At 28.4% G+C, this 20,850-nt stretch overlaps 1 protein-coding gene across 1 annotated transcript; it reads left to right on the top strand.

Moving 5' to 3' along the window:
- The first annotated feature begins 1,457 nt into the window (after nucleotides 1-1,457).
- LOC110281933 (uncharacterized) lies at nucleotides 1,458-20,314 on the top strand. Its single transcript, XM_043050305.3, has 6 exons — nucleotides 1,458-1,654; nucleotides 9,274-9,424; nucleotides 12,566-12,739; nucleotides 13,952-14,140; nucleotides 16,461-16,657; nucleotides 19,602-20,314. The coding sequence occupies exons 1-6, from the start codon at nucleotides 1,647-1,649 to the stop codon at nucleotides 19,735-19,737; spliced, it is 855 nt and encodes a 284-aa protein (XP_042906239.2). The 5' UTR covers nucleotides 1,458-1,646; the 3' UTR covers nucleotides 19,738-20,314.
- The last annotated feature ends 536 nt before the right edge of the window (nucleotides 20,315-20,850 follow it).

Below are 20,850 nucleotides of genomic sequence, written 5' to 3' on the forward strand. Positions count from 1 at the left end.
TATTTATTTAATTAATTTATTTATTAAATTAATTAATTAATTTATTTAATTAATTTATTTATTAAATTAATTATTTAATTATTATAAATTAATTAATTCTTAATTAATTATTTAAAAAATTAATTAATTTAAATATTAAGTATAATTTTTTGGATATATACTTTCTTTATAATGCCATTACACTTTACTTTTTTGGGATTTTATGAACTGAAAAATGAGTTTTCGTGAGAATGACCCATATATTATCGGTTTTATAGAATGGATAGATGAATAACAGAATAACAATGGGAAATAATATTTTTTACCAAAGCATGAGATTTTTATCTGATCTTGAATATTTTCATGTAGTCAATCTCAAATTTGCTCAGAGATTATAGTACTCACCCCCCAGTGAAGTGATTTAGTTCGAATCCCAGCAATAGCTGATCGATACAAGTTCTGCTCTCAGCTCGCAAAGACCACAGCGATGAAATAAAATATTCCCAGTGATAAACGAATCATAAGTTAAATTTCCTTTACGTCGGACATTGCCTCAAAAGTTTTCGGGGTTTTAATTCTCGTGTAACGCCAATGCTAATCCGTTCTCTGAAAGAATCTTCCACAAAGGCAAGTTAGTTCCAATGCTTGATTCAGAAGTTAGTTTAAGGCTTGGGTTGGTTTCAAAACTACAAGACTGTTGAGTAAAACATTGAGCTAGAGCTCTTTATATTTAACTCATTGAGCTGCTTAGTTAAACATAAAGAGGGGTCAGTTGTTTAACGTCAGTTATAATATTAAATTAAAATTCATAACTTGAACCGGAATCGATCAGGGGATGAACTGTTAGTTTTCCATTCAGACGACCTAAGTTTGAATCCCAGTGACAGATAGTTGATGCGTTTTCTGTTACTGACTTCCACCGATCACAATATTCCCAATAGCAGAAGAATCTTGAGTTAATCCCCTTGAAGTCGGGCCAAACGTGAGATGTGTTCTTGATTTTCCTATCCATAAAAAGAAAATGCCAGTTAGTTCCTTCCGCCATGGTTAGTTTGTTTCAACTTTTAAAAGAGTTCCTTGTCTTTTGGGTTGAGTTCAAAATTACAAGACAATTGAGATAAGCATTCATAGGCTATGAAGATCAAGATTCAACTCATTGTGAAAAAAAGTAAAAAAGTCATATTTTATAGCTATTAACGTTAAATTTACACTTAGAATCTGGAAATATCTAATATTAGCAAAATTTTAAAAATCTAATTTTAACAGGCTGAAATTAAAAATAAATAATTTAAAATGCCCAAAAAATGACAAATTTTATAAAAACAAACCATGGTTTAAATATTTGTATTTTTATTCTTCATAGAAAAGTAAATTTGTTTGAGAAATATGTTGTTTTCTACTAACAATATGAACCATTGTTTTAAAGCAGGAAATAATTTTTGAAGCGCATAATCTTATCGTGACGTAATTTATTTTTTACTTTATTTTCTTTTGGGTATGATAATGAGCAGAGCATTTGGTAGATGGAGCTATCAAATGATTTTTCGCCTTGAGTTCCCACTGTACTGGTCATAAACATCGGGGTAGTCAAAGAAACGACATATATTTACCTAAATTAGATTGCACGAAATATAAATAGAAATCGTGCTTCGAAGTTACTTGAAATCATGGCAAGGTAAATAAGCTTTCTTTTAGATATATATATTCAGTTTAATTATATCTTTAAATGTAGCTGTGTTATTCGGTTATAGTATATATATACATATATATAGATATATATAAACGAATTTAGTGTAAATTCGTGCAAATAACGTTAAACTTATATTTATATACACTATATTTACACTATTTTATATGCACTATATTCATATACTACAATTTTTATAATTTTTATGCATAATTGAGTTTTTGTTCTATTTGTAATTTTAAAAAAAATAAAACTGATTTGTATTTAACGATTTTATTATTTTTTTTTAAAATTGCAGCAAAAACAATGCCATGATAAAAATACAACACTAGAAATTTTGAGTAAAAAAGGCTATAGATGCCAATTAATCTATACACGGCACGTTTTATTACAAGGATTCTCTGTTAGCCAAAAATGTTTACTTGTTACACGATGTAAATAATTTGACAAGATTTAATAAATTAAATATCGCTTCTAGTTTTGAAATATTTAAAATGTTATTGAAATTGGTTAAAAATTTAACTTTTTTTTTACTGTTAATATTATATAGATGATAAAAACCATTGTCTCTAACAAAATGTGAAGTGCTTATTCCGACACTTAGTCATAAAAATTTCAGAAAATTTTAAATATGTTAAAATTGCCGCATTTTCTTAAAAAGAAAAATGTGTAACGATTATTTTATTTGTGTACATACAAAGAATTTCAACTATTGAAGTTTCTTGAAACTATAACAATACCTAAAACAACTAACTATAGTAAATTTCGCAATTAAAATAACATTTATTTTTTAAAGAAATTTACATTTTTCGAAACAAATTGCAAAACAAAACTTTGAGATATTTTTTTTGATTATGATCTATTTAAAAAAAATGCATATACCGGTTATGTGAAGAAAAGAAATATAAGCATGCGTAAATTAAACCACATACATTTTGGTTAAAAAATTTATTCAGCAACTCATTGTAGCTGGCTGGCTACCAACAGACGTGAACAATTTCTAAGCTATTTAGGCCTAACCTTTCTGCTTAACTAATGCAAAGAATTCCAGAAAATTTCCATTGTAAGCCCGGCGTGTTGAGCCATCAATGTAGAAGTCTACAATTTCGAGACCGACGGCATGATTGTTACAATGTACTATGTATTGCACACCGACCGCTTTTACTTCCCTGAAAAGTCTGGTACCAATCAATATGAAGTTGAGTGATTTTTAAATCACGACCGGTGATGGAACCGCAGTGGCTCACTCTGTCAGCCCAGTACCTTAACAACGATGAAGTCACGGTTTTCTGGCTATTAGAAAGAATATGTTAATCTAATCAAAAACCAATAATAAAAACAGAAGTTAAATGAAATAATAAAATTCCCTTAAGGAGTTAAAAAAAATTAGTTTAAAAACTTGTTAGTCTTTAATGCTTAACTAAAGTTGTCTATGTTTGTTAATATAACGGTTGTATGTGAGGGAAAAAAACAAGTTTTATTGTTTTTATTTTGGAGTCTTGTTAAAGAAATTTGCCATTTGTACATTTAAATGAAGTGTTGAAAAGCATCGCTTTTAGAATATTTATTTTATATGAATCAACATTCAATTACTACAGTCTTCTTAAATAGAATAGGCTTTTCTATATTATGCGACTATCAACACCTTAACCCTCTCCGTTTCAATAGTTTTGGCAAAACTTGCTTTTTCTTCACTGTAGTAAGAAGTTGGGATTATATTGGCTTGGAAAGAAAAGAAATATTTGCTGACACCACGGAAACGGAGAGAGAAAAAAATGAAGAGTGAAGAAATCGCATAATCTTGAGACACCTTTTTTTCTATACAGAGTATAATATCAGTTGTTTAAATATATTCTCATAAAAAAATAATAAAAGGAGTTGTTAAGTATATTTAAACAATAATAAGAGACATTTTCCATGCTCATCTAGGATTCCAGTTTAAATTTATTTTTGATTTGCAATTTCTTTGATATTTTTTTGTACTCAATAAGCATTTTGTGATGAAAGTTATTTGCCAATGCTATAATACATTTGAAAAATGGATTAGGATGAATAGCGCTTGATAATTTTTAGACAATTGTGTAATTCAAAAAGACAATTGTGTAATACTAAATTATTTTTAAAAAATGCTGATTGTAAAATTTAATTGTTATAATTGTATAAAAAAATTGAGAATCAAAAATACCATAAGCCTTGTATCTGAACTGTTAACTGGATGATAACCTTGTATTTTACATGTTTCCAAAGATTATGCCAAATAAAGTAAATATTCCTTTTCAGCTGGTGAATATTAAATAAAGGGTATTAAAAGCATATTCAGAATTTTCCCACCTGTCCTTCGACAGTTCGTCTCTTTCGACAGTAGAAAACGCCTCTAATCAAATGAATCGATATTTTTGAAAATACGATAGGTTAACTTTCGAAGAAAAAAAATGTGGTAATTGTAATTTTAGCAAAACTATTGACGCAAAAATACTTATTTTTATAGCGGAATAAATCCATTTCTAATTATCAAAAGATAAAACAATATTTTATATGTTTTTTCAAATTACTGCATCTATTGAAAATATCACTCGTTAGGCTTCACAGTCTGAGAACAAGCGTATATATGAGAATACACGCTATTTTTTTGCATCAATTTCGATGTAATTTACCTGATTTGACTCTTTCGCAAGTTTAATTTTTTTTAATTTTGTTTCCAGTCAGGAAAAAAAGAAACATTTGCTGAAACCATGGAAACGGAGAGAGTAAAAATGGAAAGTGGAGAAATCGCATAAACTTGAGGCGCCTGTTTTTTTTTTTAATATAAAAAGTATAATATTAGCTGTTTAAATGTAGTCGCATAAAAAATAATAATAAAACGCGTTGTGAAGTATTTTTAAGCAATAATAAGAGACGAGGCTTTTTCCATCTTCATCTTGGAATCTAGGTCAAATTTTTTATTTGCATTTTTTCGAAATGTTTTTTACTCAATAAGCATCTTATGATGGAGAGTTATTTGAGAAACAAATAAAAGAGATAAGATTAGGAAAAATAGATTACGATGAATAGAGCTTGATCATTTTTAGAAATTCTATAGATTTTTTAAAAAAAAAACTTTATAATAAACCAATAAAACTATGCGGTTTGCTGCTCTGTATAAGTAATTTAAAACTGCACATTTGTTGTTTTTAGACTTTTAAATTTAAATTATATTAAAATTTAAACTTACGAAAACCGATTTGGATGACGATAAAGAATTTTCTTTTAAACGTACAGCTTAAAACAATGATATTGATTGAAACTCTATAAAGAGATGTTTGTGTAACAGTTATTACTTTTTGAAAAATGCAGATTGCAAAATTTTATTGGTGTAATTTTGAGAAAAAAAGGAGTTAATAGTAATTTCAGTGAAATAATTTAGATAAGATAAGATAAGATTATTCATTTTTTTGTATATTCATAATCATAGATTCAATAAAGCATGATTTCAAGTTAAAATTATCGAAATGTTTTTAGCTAAAACTACTGTCACAAGAATGTTTTTTTTAAAAAGTGGAATAAATCCATTTCTAATTATCAAAAGTTAAAAGAAAAAAAAAACATTTTATATGCGTTTTTAATATACTATATCGATTGGAAATAATCGTTCTTCCGGCGTCACTGCCTATGTGAGCACGCATTTCGCGAGTTGGCTATTTTTTGCACTAATCCATAATTCGATGCGATTTATCTGATTTTGTTTAGTATTCTTTCACAAGTCCAACTGCTTGAATTCTGTTGCCTGTAATAATCAATTGCAGCATCCATATAATTCAAAATAATATAATTGTATCAAAGCAAATTTTCAAAAAACAATAAGTTATAAGATCTCAGCAAGATTACTTATTTGTCATTTTATAAAAGGTCAAGACTAATGTCAAAAGTTCATTGCCTAATATAACACCTATTTACCATTAAAACTAAATTGTTATTATTAATAAATATTCATAACATGTCTATATTTAATCATTGTTTTACATCAAAAAATAATATTTTTTAATAAAATATTATTTTATTAAGAAATATTATAACAGCATCTAAGTACAGCCAATGTATATAAAAAAAACAATTTACCTATCTTCTTATATTATTTATTTTTTGTAAAATAGAATATTGAAAAAGGAATAGGTATAATTGCAACTAAAAATATTTCTTTTACGAATTGAGTAATCACTACTGCATTTTATATTTTAATCAATCATATTATTGTTATATGAAAATTACATAAATTGATTAACCCTTGCCAATATTTTCATATTCATTCAAACTCTAACCCTTAAATATTTTGTTCAATGGGCTTATCCCATTTTCAAAAAGAATGGATTAAGGGACACTTTTATTTTAATAAATTATACATTTATGGACTGTTGTGTAACTTTTATGCTACACTTTTTCTTCCCATTTTACAATTTTCTTTAATAAAATATATTTTTAAATTCTTGTTTATTATTATAGGTTAGGAGTAAATTGATAAATCCGATTTGGAATTATTTGAAGTTTGTTGTCTCCCCACCTATCATAAAACACTAAATTGAAACTAAAATGTACAGAGTAATTATATTTAAAATTATTAAAATATCAAATTAAAATAAGGGCAAATAAATCTGAAAATAACTATTTCAAATGAATTGTAGATTGAAAATATTGCGTAATGAAATAATAAAATTAAAGGAAAAGACTCCCAGAAAAAAATTTAAAAGGAAAGTTCACATAAAGATTATTCTCTCGAAAAAGTTAACCTGATAACATGAAGCTACCAGGACCCCAACAAGTAATAAAAATAAGAAAATTAACTGAATTATATCAAATTAACTGAATTACATAAAACTTTATATAAAATTAACTGAACATCCTTTTTTCGTACAGGATGGAAAAACAAATAAATGATTAATAAATCTGTATTAATCAGCACTACAAAATCTGTATTAATCAGTACTACAAAATCAAACTCTAAAACTGAAATGCATACACCGACACTATTAATTAAGGTAAAACAATTCCGTTTCTCATTTTTATCATTCTCTTCCCGGTTGCTTTATGTTATCAGGCTAAGCAAAACATATTTTTCAAAGTTCATTCTTTCAAAATAAAGATTAGTTATATTCAGCATCATTTGGAATAATGCTATTGTTCGAGATAAGTCAAAAATTACCATAATCAACAAGTTTTTCCGGTTCCTATCTCTTACTTATGCTCTTCTGAAAGGTTTTATGATATCATATAAAATTGTGTTTTTAGAAGTTCCTTGCTTTAAAATAAAGAAAATTGTATTCAGTATTATTTGGCATAATACTGTTGCTTGATGTCAAATTTTAACAGTCAAAAATTAAAATTATCAACATTTTTCTTTTATACATATCCCTTTCCGTGTGCTGTAGAAATCTATTTCCACAGAAGTATCTTCATACCTGTACATATAGTACAGTTTAAATTTATTAAACAACACACAAATGAATATTTTATTAGTAGTTCCTACCTCTTACTAACATTAACTCCTACTTTGGCGTTGATAAGGAGATTTTTTATTGTTTTGAAGATGAATAAGTATACAATTTTATCAGTGTCAATAAGCGTCAAATCAATTTTTTACGGTTTATATGTGCAAAAAAGTACCTTTTCTCCAAGTATTAATTAAGCATTTTAATACAAAACTATATTTTATTTTAATTTGTGTTTATTACCAATACTATTTAACTCTAATTCTCGAAAATAATTAGTAACAACCTAATATTTTTATAATCATTCATGGTGAAAAAAATAATATTAGTATTGAGTATTTCGAATGCCTTAAGCAATCGTAAAATTATTATTAACGCCAGTAATGCTAACTTAAATGTGATATTATAAACTTTAATACATATAATTTTTACCCCATTTTAAAGATTGTATTTTTACATGGCAAAATACAAAATGTGTACAAAATCTCTCGAATTGTTCCTGGGTAATCTAATTTTAAAAATACGACTTTTTCAAAATTCCATTTCTCAGAAAAAATTAGACCGATTTCGCTCAAATTTTGTGCTTAGACATTTAAAATTGCATTCTTTGAAATGAAGGAAAACATATTATACCTTGCAATTTAAATTTATTTCAACTACTATTAAATAAAATAATACCAAATAGTAAATACTCAATCGAAACCTTTTTTCTTTTTTTTTTGCATGGAATTATTTTTGGCGAAATGAATTTTGAAATTGTGTGCAAACTACTTTAAATTCACTTAAAAATTACTCGAGGTATGGTGAAATGCGCAAATAATAAAATTAACATCAAGGAGTCCAAACTTTGGAGTGCTGTCCTGACCAAACTTTTGGGGCAGTATTTCCGAGATTAACGTGTCAAAATTCCAATTCGTCGATAAAAAAGAATGTTTATTCAAAGGAAGTACTTTTTGTATCTGATTTCGTAACTAAAAATTTCGTCTACATTAATTAATTGGAAAAATTGGAGGTTATTTCCTTGAACGTTTAAGATTAAATTCTGGAATGTGAAGATCCGATTTTGAGATCATAAGTTATTCCTCGTGATCTGTTTTTGTTATTTTGCCCACTGTATGTACATACAACTAAATATTTTGCTTTATATATATAGGTATAAGAATTGTAAGAAAGTTTCGTAACATCATACACTAAATCCAACAACATTTTTAATTTTCTACTGTTTCTATCTGATTCGTGTAAAAGAAGTTTCTTAATGAGTTGTCGAACATATTTACCGAATCGAACATATTTAATTCAGAATCAATCGAGGATCGATTCAGAATCTCGGTTATATATGAGCAATTCTACAAATAAACGCCAATTAGGCGGCCAAAAAAAAAACCTTTTTGGGGGGGGGGGGACACGCTATTTCTACATGAATTTTCTTCTTTTTTACACCCTAAAAAATCAAGAAAAAATCGTGAACATGAAATTTTTTCTTTGTAACATGTCTTAAATGACAAAATACCAATTTTAAATTTTTCCCGATTTTTTCAATTTACGAACTTTGATTAAATTTTTTTGTTTTTGTTTTTTATACTAAAATGTAATCTTCTAGAATGAAATCTCTATAAATACATTTCAGAGAGACATTATAATAATATTATATTTATGTAAAAATCGTTTTATCAACTAGGTTTTAACACTATTAATAAATTAAAATTTTATTTATTTGAAACTAAAGTAAGTTATTCTTTTTATTATAATACAAATAATAGCATATAATGTCTCTATAACATGTATTTATATAGATTTTATACTACAAGATTATATTTTAGTAATAAAAACAAAAATAAAAAATTTTAATCAAAGTTCGTAAATTGAAAAAATCGGGAAAAATTTAAAATTGGTATTTTGTTATTTAAAGTATGTCACAAAGAAAAAATTTCATGTTCACGATTTTGTCTTGCTTTTTTAGGGTGTAAAAAAGAAAATTCATGTAGATATAGCGTGCCCCCCCCCCCCCTTTTTTTTTTCTTGGCCGCCTAATTGACGCTTATTTGTAGAATTGCTCATATACCATGCAGTTATACATATTAACATTCTGTTTTATTAATATAGATTGAAAGAAAATACGCATCAAAATTAACATTCCGATTTTTCTAGCTGCAAGCCGGTAACATTAGCTTTCAAAGTCTTTGAAGCTGGCCAGAATGTCGAAAGGAATAATCCCATAATAATATTGCATGGTTTAGGTGGCTGTAAAGAACACTGGGATGATATTCCACAAAAAGTAGCTGAAGCCACTCATAGAAGGGTATGCTAAATATTGAATGTTTTAAAAACTTGGAATGTATAAATTTTTTGCTGAAAATCAAGTTTATGAAAAGTGCTCAATGTGATGTCCACCACTCTTTGTTACATTTTGATATACGAAATTGCATATTCAATCATTGAAATTAATGTATGTTTGGAAGCAAGATTACAAAGCAACAATCGTGAGTCCAGGCCTTTAAATCCAAGCTGCATCCATATGTAAGGGTGGATGGTGCGTAGCATATGCTGATGGAGAAAGGTAACGTATGCATGTTGGCGTTTTCCCTGAAATATATACAGCAGACAAAATCTATTTTCGATTTCAGATTTAAAAAATTGGAAATGAAATATTACAATTCTAATACAAAAAGCTTTTAATTTGCCACGCCTTTTGTAATAATTTATTTTTATATGTTCATTTTTTTATCATTCTTTAGAAGTTAGTTGATAATTTCTTTTTTATCTCTCGGTGGTCAAGAACTTCCAACAACTTAAAATGGAAAATATGTCAGTATATGAAATGTCCTGCTGGGCTGATCATAAAGATACGGTTCCCAGTAGAAAACCTAAGTAAAACACCAGAGGCTGAGGTCAGTAAGCGGGCCACTTTTATCAGCGTGCGTAGGGACCGAAGGTTGCGTGTTCTCGTTCCTCTTTAAGCTGTTCTATCGTAAAAAAACTCTACTCAGGTAGTCGCTGGTCATCGAGCTACCAAAATGAGGGAACCATCCCCTCTGCAGAGTATAAAAATTGTGATGGCATGACTTCGGATCAACACCGGGGATTCCCAGACCGTCGCCATTAGCACATTCTGAAGCTCTAGTGCGATATATATAAAAGTACCCACCAGTATAGGCATACCTGGCAATGAAATGTTACCTTTAAACATCAATAATCAGAATACACTTGGAAAAAAAACTGCAGTATACTGATAAAATTTCCACTTTTCTAAAACTTGAAAAGAAAGGTGTCAAGTTAAATTTCAAAGGGAGTAAGATTGGAATCGATAGACCAATATTGCACATTTTTGTTTTGTTATCTTGCATTCCCACATCAAAAACCCACAGCACCGAGATGGCTCAGGGGATAGAGCGATCGCCTCCCAATGAGGTGATGCAGATTCGCGACCCAGCGGTGGCTAGTTGTTGGTGGCTAAATTTATTCTGCTTCTGACTCGCACCGACAACCGTGCTGAAGAAAAATATCCTAAGTTGTAGACGGACCATGAGTTAAAATCCCTTTGTCATCGGTCTAACCTTAGGAGTTTTTCCTCTGAATGCAACGTCAAAAGTTCCATCAAAATATAACGGCTAGTTTGTCCTAACGTTTGATCCAGGAGTCCCTTTTCTTCTTGGTTGGGTTCAAAACTCAAAGCTACAGAGTTGTACAGTACATTGATAGACGCAAGCACAGAGTTAAGTTTGCTGTTAAGATCGTTTAAAAAAATAGTAAACAAATACCCTATGAAGGATTCAAGTTAGAAGATCTGATTAGCTAAGCTGTAAGGAAAATGTGACAATTCACAATGATATGAACTAAATTACTAATGTTACTAAAGGCCACTAATGTACTAAATATGTACATCTAGTGGCCCTTTTCTGAACTATTTATTTGCTAAAATAAATTTTCAGAAATTCATTAGCATATTAGCACATTCATTAGCATTTACATAAGCAGCTCATGATTTTAATAATAAGCAACAATATTTTTCAAAGTTTATTTAATACATAAATAATAAACCAATATTAATCAAATGCAAATAAAGTCCCAGTTTATATTCATCATTTTATTTTTTATCTTATTTGTTATGCTGAGCAGAATTGACGTTGTAAATCATCTATGAAACATAGAGTAAAGTTGAATGTAAAGTTAAATGACCCGTGTATTGCATAAAACATTAAAAAAAATTTACCATAGCTGTTACCATAGTATTATTACCATATATGCTACAGCATTATAACTTTAATGACGTTACCATGTGAGAAGAATTAATTAGAAGGTATCACAGATCAAGACTGCGAAAACAGAAATATTATAGATATACTTGGAAACTAAGTTTATTTATTGATTGAGAACTATGTATTTAATTTTTTATCTTATTTGTAATGCTGAACATAATTGATGTCATAAATCATCTATAAAATATAGAGTAAAGTTGAATGTAAAGTTAGATGACCCATGTATTGCATAAAACATTTACGATTGTTACCATAGCTGTTACCATAGTATTATTACCATATATGCTATAGCATTGTAACTATAGTATCGTTTCCAATTGAGAAGAGTTAAGTAAGACGTGTCACAAACCAAGTCTGCAAAACAAGAAATATAACTGGTATACTTGGGAACTAATTTATTGATTGGCAACTATATTAAACAAATAAACAAACAGAAGAGAAATACTACAATGCAGCAGAAGCTTTAAAGTTTGCTTATTCATCAATGTTCATTTACAATAGGAAGAAGTTACTTAGGTTCTGAGAAGAGAAAATGATTTTTGCTTTAAGTTTATTTTCTTTAACATCTGCAAAAAAATTCAAGTTAAACAAATAATCCAAGATTAATTAAAACGAATTTCTGTAATTTCAATGTTTTTTTAAATTCACATATGATGTAAGAAATCAATTGATGGCCCAATAGTTATTTATGCAGTTCACCGTCACTGGGGAACATCGTGTATTGTTGGGATTGTATCCTGTAGATTACATTGTATCTTGTATATACTCTTAAACAAGATCGTACCACTTTAACGATTCTCTACCACGAAATTGAATCCCTCTGATACTTTTCTGTGCTGACAATGGAACAATAGTAGTAGTAGTTGTTATTCTATCCTTTTTAAGTGTGCAGTATACTTTGTAAATGATTCGTAAAATCCAGAGTAAAAGGTTCTTATTTAATACGGCTACCCCCCTTTGAGTTCTTATTTCGAGGTGAAATGTTTTTAAGGACAATCATTGCTTTGAAAAATCTGCCATTTTTTTTTCGTATTTAAATTTAAATTTACCCAAGGGTGAAACACAAATTCAAGACTTATAACACACTACGCGCATAGGAATACTTCTAAAAAATTAAAATTAATTTTTAAACAAATTTATTGTATTTAATTGTAAATAAGCTCATAGTTTGTTGAAATTTGCAGGTATACGCAGTAGATGCCAGAAACCATGGTGACAGTGACTGGAGCGATGAATTCAATTTTGATTTAAATGCAGTGGACCTCATACATTTTATAGAACAAATAGCAGCTGAGAAAGTCACAATTGTAGGGCATAGTATGGGAGGGATAACAAGCATGAAGACAGCTTTAAAAATAGTAGGTATTACCCACTACAAAACTATGATATATATATATATATATATATATATATATATATATATATATATATATATATATATATATATATATATATATATATATATATATATATATATATATATATATATATATATATATATATATATATATATATATACATAATTGTGGATTGTTCTTAAGTATATTAGTCCATACACACATGTCATTGCTGAGATTATTCGAAGTTTCTCTTGTAAAGTACTGAAGTAATGCGTCACAGATTCTAATAAAATGGGCAACAAAAAGGAAATTCAGTCAATTTTCCCATTCCTCTGGAAATTAAAGAATGGCTCCGGATCTTCAGTGACCGAAAGAAAAGAAAATGTGGTACATTTATTTTAGCTTCTTCAATAGTTTTGACTGTTAAAAAAATGCAACTCTCATTCGACATTCTCAAGATTTTATTAAATTAGACTGTGAAACAAAGGATGCTACAAGAGCGGTTGAATTACAGCGAAGGAGAGTTACTCCAACTAGAACTACAACCGCACGCCTATATATTCTACTATATAACAGCTTTATCATAAACAATCCGTGTTTTAATCATTAATATATATTTATTAAAAACAATAATTCCTCATTTTCCAGCATGTCGGTATTGATTTTTTTCTTTTTTGTCATCCGCATAAAAATAATAAAAGTAATAAAGGTATTGTTTTTCTATAAATATTTTTGTAACTCTAATTTAGAGTTATTTTCCTGTAAGAGTATTTATTTATTTATTTTTGTTCTCGCCGCTGTATGACTTTTTACTTTCTGTTTAATGCCCATTAACATATTTTTATCTTATTAACATTAATAAAAAATACCCATGTGAAAATAAAGGTCGTACAAATTTGCTTATTCATATGGATGTGCTACTTACCTTTCTAGCTTTTGAAAAAGCATTGTGATTTCCGATCCAATATGTATATTATTAATATATTATGATCTTATTTCTGCAACATAAATCCTAATAATAAAAAGCTTGTGCTACTATTTTGTTTCTATTTCGAAACTACACATAATCGAATGAATAGATCACCATACAAAGTTTATTTCATAAATTAACAGACATCCTAATTCTTCAAAATTTAAAAATTGTAGATTGATATCAAAATTTCTTTCACAAAAAACCTTTAACTTTTTGTGACTCCTACAGATTTCAACTTACAATATTATTTTTTTCAGCCCGCTAAAGTTGAAAAAATAGTTATCGAAGATGTTGGTGTTTTAGTACATAAAGGTATTTTAGACTTTATAAGGTTGGTATTTTCATTACACGAACAAGCTATCTTGAACATGCCCAAAGTTTCTACAAAACAAGAGGCTGTGAAGTTCTTCAGTGATTTTGTGTATGAACGAGTTCCAGATGAAGCAGTAAGTTATTATTATTAAATTCAACTTATAAAACTGAATTGAAATGTTAACCATCTGGTTGCATATCCAACGATTAAATATAGGGCAGTATAGATGTAGCAAATTTTCGGTGCGGGGATGTGTCTTTTCCCGTTGATTTAACTGTGCAATTGTTATTTTTCATTGCTTATTACCCATTGGCAAAATAGGTGTTATTTTGGGTTTGATAGCGTGTGCACCTTATTTGGACGTTATCTCACTTTTCAACTGTGTTCAAGAGTAATAGTAAACAGTGCGCATGCTTCGTCATTGCATGCGTTGCTATGGCGACAGCAGTTGTTTGGTTGACCTTTTGGAACTACATTTTAATTCATGATTATATGAGCTTGATTTTTCATATACTTTTATAACTCTTACTTGTGATTATGGGTAAGTTGATCGAGTCAAATGTATATGGACATGAAAAATCTGAGACAATGCCTATTTTTCTAATGGGTAACATTTTTTGTTTAGTTTTTCAAAGAGGAATTTCCATTCAAAAAGGAATTTAAACATTTCCGCTTTAAAAAACTAACTTATAGAAAACTAAAAAGTTTTTCCGTACAAAATCTATTTTTTTAAGTATGGATTGTGTTGAAAGATTGTGTTGGTTGTCCATATTTCTAACAAATATGCAACCATATTTTGCAGCATTTTGCGGGCTCTTTTCAAAGCTCTAATATGTCTGGCAGGAAACTCTTCGCGAGTGTTATACCGTTCATTCCTGACAATATTTTCGACACTATAGCTGCTCTGTATAGGACAAAATGAGGAAATTTTACTACTAGCCAGTGGTCAGTTACAGTATATATAACAGTGGCCACTTTTTCATAAGCGGTTAAGAAAACTGCTGATAGGCATTGTTAATTAATGTAAGACATTTCCTTTCAAGCATTTCTTAAAATATGTTATAAATTTCATTTCTAAAATAAGAAAAACTGCAAAATTTAGCTTTTATAGGATTATTTTTAAATTTTTCGACAAAATTTTTCATGATTAAATCTTATATCGAAAAAAAAAACTCTTTTAGAAAAATAGTTTGTACATTTTATTTTGATATAAACTTAGATTTGAAATATACGATAAAAATGTGTGAACCTAATTTAATAAAAGAAACTGACCAGTATTATAAATTGTCAAATTTATCTTAAATTACAATGAAATCCACTCAGCAGCCCAAAGAAATCTAAATAAGAAATTTAAATTTGACGAGCTGAAAAGGGCCATTTTTAATGAACGAGTCACAAATCAAACTATAACCCCAGATTTGATCGAAGTTCTAATTTGTTCGAAAAATTAGTTATTTTTCGGTGAAAATTTTTTTACTTTTATTGTTTTAATGATGAATATTATGTTGTAGCGGTTTGCAATCACGGGAAATGGAGCATGGGGAGGGAGGAGGGTAGGACCCTAGTAGGTATGTTTAAATTAAAGAAAGAAGATGGATTTACCTCTAATTAAAGAAATATAACTTTAAAGAAAATTTATTTTTCTCCCTTCGAACTTTTAAAGTACAGTGAGGAATTTTTAACTACTTTCAGAACCACTCATTAAAAAAAAAAAGGACGAAGACCTCAAATATCAAAGCGAAATTCCGATGGCAGTATTCTATATCTGTACTATTTCGTTCCATAGATTCATCGGTAGTATTCCGATGGTAGTATTGTACCTGAATGTTTTTTTAACTAAGGAAATTTAAATGTATTTTTCTTCTCTTCGAGCCTCTAAAGCACAGTGAGGAACTTTTAATTGTGTTTAGAAACCACACATCAAAACATCAGAGCTTATATATATATATATATATATATATATATATATATATATATATATATATATATATATATATATATATATATATATATATATATATATATATATATATATATATATATATATATATATATATATATATATATATATATATATATATATATATATATATATATATAAATAAATAAATACAAGAAAACACTAAGAAAATTAAGAAAAACAATAAGTAATTTTTTTTTAAATAAAATATTGTTTGTTGTTTTTTTTTTTTTTTTTTTTTTACTTATTATTTCCCACCCCCCTTTTTTTCATATGTCTATAATTTTTCTTTGTTTTATTCTTCATTTTGAACTTATATATATATATATATATATATATATATATATATATATATATATATATATATATATATATGTATATATAAGAGAGGTGGGGAAGGACCTTCCTAGATAGATCAATAAAATTAAGGAAAACATACTTTTCAGCCCTTCAGAGCTTTAAAGTAGAGTGAGGAATTTTTGATTACTTTCAGAAATCACTCGTTAGGGACTCAGAGGACAAAAATTCCAAATACCTGAAGCAAAATTCCGATGGTAGTATTAGTTACTCATCAAATATAAAAGTATTGAGGAAATCTTTAGAAAATGAAGATACTCTAGTGTCAAAATATGAAGGTGTGTTTGATGGTCCTTCTTACTTTATTTATGGAAAGAAATCAATGTTTAACGTGTAAGTAATGTTCCTATAATTTCTAAGCATTAGATATTTTGCAACTCGTTAATGTATTTATTGTACATATTGTAATTTATTGTAATTGTAGTTTATTGTAGCGTAAAAATGGTGGCAACTATTTGACATCAAACATAATGTAAAGAGATACAAGAGATAATTCTTAGTCCATTCAAGCATCAAGGACTGTTCCTGGTGGATGTTTCACTACAATCCGTTTGGTTTAAAGTAGTTGCCACCATTTTTGGTGCTCAAAAACACTAACGTTTACGATGACAGAAGACTATAAAGATATATTTACACTACAGTAAGAATAGTTTGTTAAGGGTGCACCTTAATTCTTAAAATAAAATTAGTTCGTAATTCAGACATACACATAACAAAGATAATGTAAAGACAAATCGAACTAGGCTTAATGAATTAGACTTAACAGAGTACAAGTGTTTAAAAATGGAATATTATAAAACTATTTAATACGATTAACATGCATTGAAAAATGAAAATGTAGCTATCCTTATTACATTCAAATCATTTCTTAGTAGATTGTAAACATTCTAGAGACGATAACGAAACTACGCTAAAATTGGTGTTTTTGTAAGTGAAAATGATTTACGTATGGGATGAAAGAGCGTGACCTCGATATAAGCATTATCTATTATTGTTGTTTAGATTTAGTTGCAGTTTTAAAGTATATAAGAACAGTCACTTTGGTGTTTACCTAAAGTGTTTCTTTACACAATTGTTTTGAGTTGTTCTTCAAATTTGGGGACATAATGCATCACTGTATACAGTAAAAACTGTGATATAGTATCTCTTCGAATTTGGACTTCATCGACCGAAAGGATTATGTCAAGGAACGTTCTATTTTAACTTAGGACAACATTAAACGTTCATGTACATTTGAAATGTCAAATCGTAACACAAATAAAGGTGAAATCGCAAACCAAGCTCCATGCATTAAACCCATTTGTAAGCGATTTACAATTCTGAAATAAAATTTGGCATACCTTGTATAGCGCCCGTAGATCGTTTATTATTAACTTTCCAACTCAAACCGATCAAGAAGACCAACACAGATAAAATTTAATGTATTGGGGTTAAAGGTGTGGTACCACTCTCTAATATAGCTTAATGTTGCAGAGTTAAATTTCTATTTATTTCTAGTTATTTCGATTAATACAACACATTCGATGTGGTAAAAAATTAAAAACTTGATTCAAGCCTGATCATCATCTCCATGCATTTGTCTAGAATATAAATTGCTTTTTTTATCGATTCGTCATTGAAAACTTGTTAAACTAGTTGACAAAAAGGTTTTTGATCACGAGAGTTATTACATCATTTATTAGACATAAAAACTTGATTGGAACTTATTAGCTTGAATTCAATGTTAAAAAAATCAACATTACTTTCCGACCTATCACTAATAAATTTATTAAAATCCTGACGTGTAACGGTGTCACATGGTACATAGTCATAAAAAAAGGAAAATAAAATGAATAGAAGTAACAGGAATCAGTAAAATAATCCAAATTGATATGTTACACTGATGAAGTGAGAATAACATACATTAACAGGAGTAAAAACAAAAACGCAAGTAAAAACTGACAGCTAAAATCTTATAAAACAAAAAGTGACTTCTAACTATCTAATAAATTGGGAGCAGCAGAGTGAGATCCTTTTTTATTGATTTTTGTTTTTAATGGTATGAAACGACTTCCAGAAGTCTAAGTCAGTATTTGACAGAAATTTATGAATAATATTTGGTGAAAAAAATTTAACACCTTATCATTTGTCCAACAGAGTTTTATTATAAATAAGTATTGGAGTTTTTGATTCCTGACATACTGCAGCAAATGTTCATTTAAACGGAATTTAAGTACGCACATGTTTTGTTTTCCTTATGTACAAAAGTGCGTCCAAATAAATATAAAATTATATATCTATATATATATATATATATATATATATATATATATATATTTCCAAATTACTTACACAATTAGTGGGTTCTCCTACCAACAAAATGGCAATTTTGTTGACAGAAGTAAATACTAAAAAGATTTCATGTTTTTTGATACTTTTGAAAGAAATAGCTAATTATCAGAAAGAACGGAACTAAACCACAATTCCACCGTTCTTTCCAAAAATTGATGACCAAATTCTAAAAATTTAAATAAAACGCCGAGCCCAAATAATTTTTTATTATATGAAACTATCTATATTGTATTCCTAAATCTAAAACAACCCATTATTTATTTTCGTTGTTCATTAATGAGTTGTTTTAAGTTCGAGAATGCAATGTTGTTAATTGGAGTAAAGAGTACTAGGATTTGAAGTTTTATTAGAATTTTTGATATTGATAATTAATTTTTGGAGAGAAAAGAAGTATACCACAATCGCTTCCATTTTCTTTTCTTCAAAAATTAGTTGCCAAGTATCAAACATTTTATTTAAACACAAAGTTCAAGTAATCTTTATTTCTACTAGCAATATTGTATTTCCGAGCCTAGGGCAACCCATACTTTCTTCAAGATTCTGTTAGCGTTGCCATTCCGTCGATGCTTATCTTTTACAAAAACCTGTCAACTGAAAGTCACAGGTTCAATTTAAATTACCACAGACAAATGCTATTTTAGTTTGTCTACGGTAAGAACTCCCCCCCACACAAAATCTGAGATTGTCTTCTGCTATGGAAATAAGAATAGCGTATTTCAAGGAGGGTAGCTTCTCTTCACTTTAGGGCCAACACACCGAAGAAAAAGATCCCCTTTCTCTCGCCGACCCGACCCGACCCCCTTTCCTAAGGAATGACCCCATACCCTTACTTGAAATAGTTATACCTCATTACTGTAGTCGCAGCCATGGGTTCAGACGAATGGCTGGGGGAGTTCTTACTTTAGACAAACTATACTTACTTTTTTTTCACTGTTCTTTTTTCTAGGAATGAAGAAGCAGAAACTATTAAGAAACATTTTCCGAAAGCCCAGTTTGTTGGTATTGAAGGTGCTACTCACAATGTTCATTCGGATGCTCCACATCCCTTCTTTGAAGCTTTGTTGAAATTCTTAAATGAATAATTATACATATTGTATATGTTACCGGAAAATTTAAAAATCTGGTATTGTATACAATGCCGAAAAAAAGCTGGCTATGTATTAAACTATGAAACGTTTCTCACAATGGTTAGGTATTGTATGCAATACCAAATGATAAAATGCCAAAATATGATGTATAATTATTTCGCTTTTTTACTTAATACGTTTGTGCAATATTGATATTAGTTAAAATTAATTTCTTCATGCAATAATTTGGTTTATATTTTATATTGTTTGTTTTAACTTCTTAATAGTTAATAATAAACAGGTATAATAATCTGGCATAACTGAAAATTTTCTTTAGCTCTGAAATCAGTTACGTTACTTAAAAAAAGCAAATAAATAAATAATGCACTTTTTGTTGAAATTCGCATTTCTCGTGTTTCTTTTTTAAATAATCGTCATTGAACACAATGCTTACGCAAAATATGCAATCCTGTAGTTTAAATATATAACATACCTCAAACTTCATGATTTTACTGAAAATGCCAGTCGTTATGGTATTTCCTATATTGTCTGTAAAATATGTTTATTCTAATAAAGAAATGTTTTTACAGAATATAGAATAATGTTTTTTTTAGTTCTACACATTCTTACTCTAATTACTAATCATGTCATGTCAAAGCACCATTTATCGTTATTACAATTATAGTTTATTTTAAAAAAAAATTTAGTTTGTCCTTGTATTTTGTTATAACTACTACAGATAGGATAGTTGGGCTGTGATAGTTGATTAAAACAATTTTTCTTGTGATACCGTTGTCATTTTGTAGATAAAATTAATTGCTGACACATTAAACTAATTCTTATTTAGTGGAAATGCACAGAAAATAGTGTAGATTTGCCAAATAAAATGGTTTATAAATATTAGGGGAACCAGAAATAAATGCCGTTTCGGCGGATTAAATATTTTTTAGTCTTAAAAACCAATTAATTTTTTACGATTCATTTTCGATCCGGCAATGAAAGATTGTAGCTAATGAGGCTGAATACATTATTGATAAAAAAATAAAATCTTGATAACTAATATCAAATGCCCCAAAACGACATAACTCTACTAACATAAATGAACTGAAACGCGGTTAGTTCATGACT

This window comes from Parasteatoda tepidariorum, chromosome 2 (genome assembly GCF_982258835.1).
Source record: "Parasteatoda tepidariorum strain Cologne lab strain chromosome 2, Ptep-v5.0, whole genome shotgun sequence".
Classification (NCBI taxonomy): domain Eukaryota; kingdom Metazoa; phylum Arthropoda; class Arachnida; order Araneae; family Theridiidae; genus Parasteatoda; species Parasteatoda tepidariorum.

Bases quoted from the DNA above. Each gene is read 5' to 3' on its own strand.
- LOC110281933 (XM_043050305.3), top strand. The intron at 12,740-13,951 runs GTAGGTATTACC...TATTTTTTTCAG, and splicing joins TGAAGACAGCTTTAAAAATA to CCCGCTAAAGTTGAAAAAAT. The intron at 16,658-19,601 runs GTAAGTAATGTT...TCTTTTTTCTAG, and splicing joins AAGAAATCAATGTTTAACGT to GAATGAAGAAGCAGAAACTA.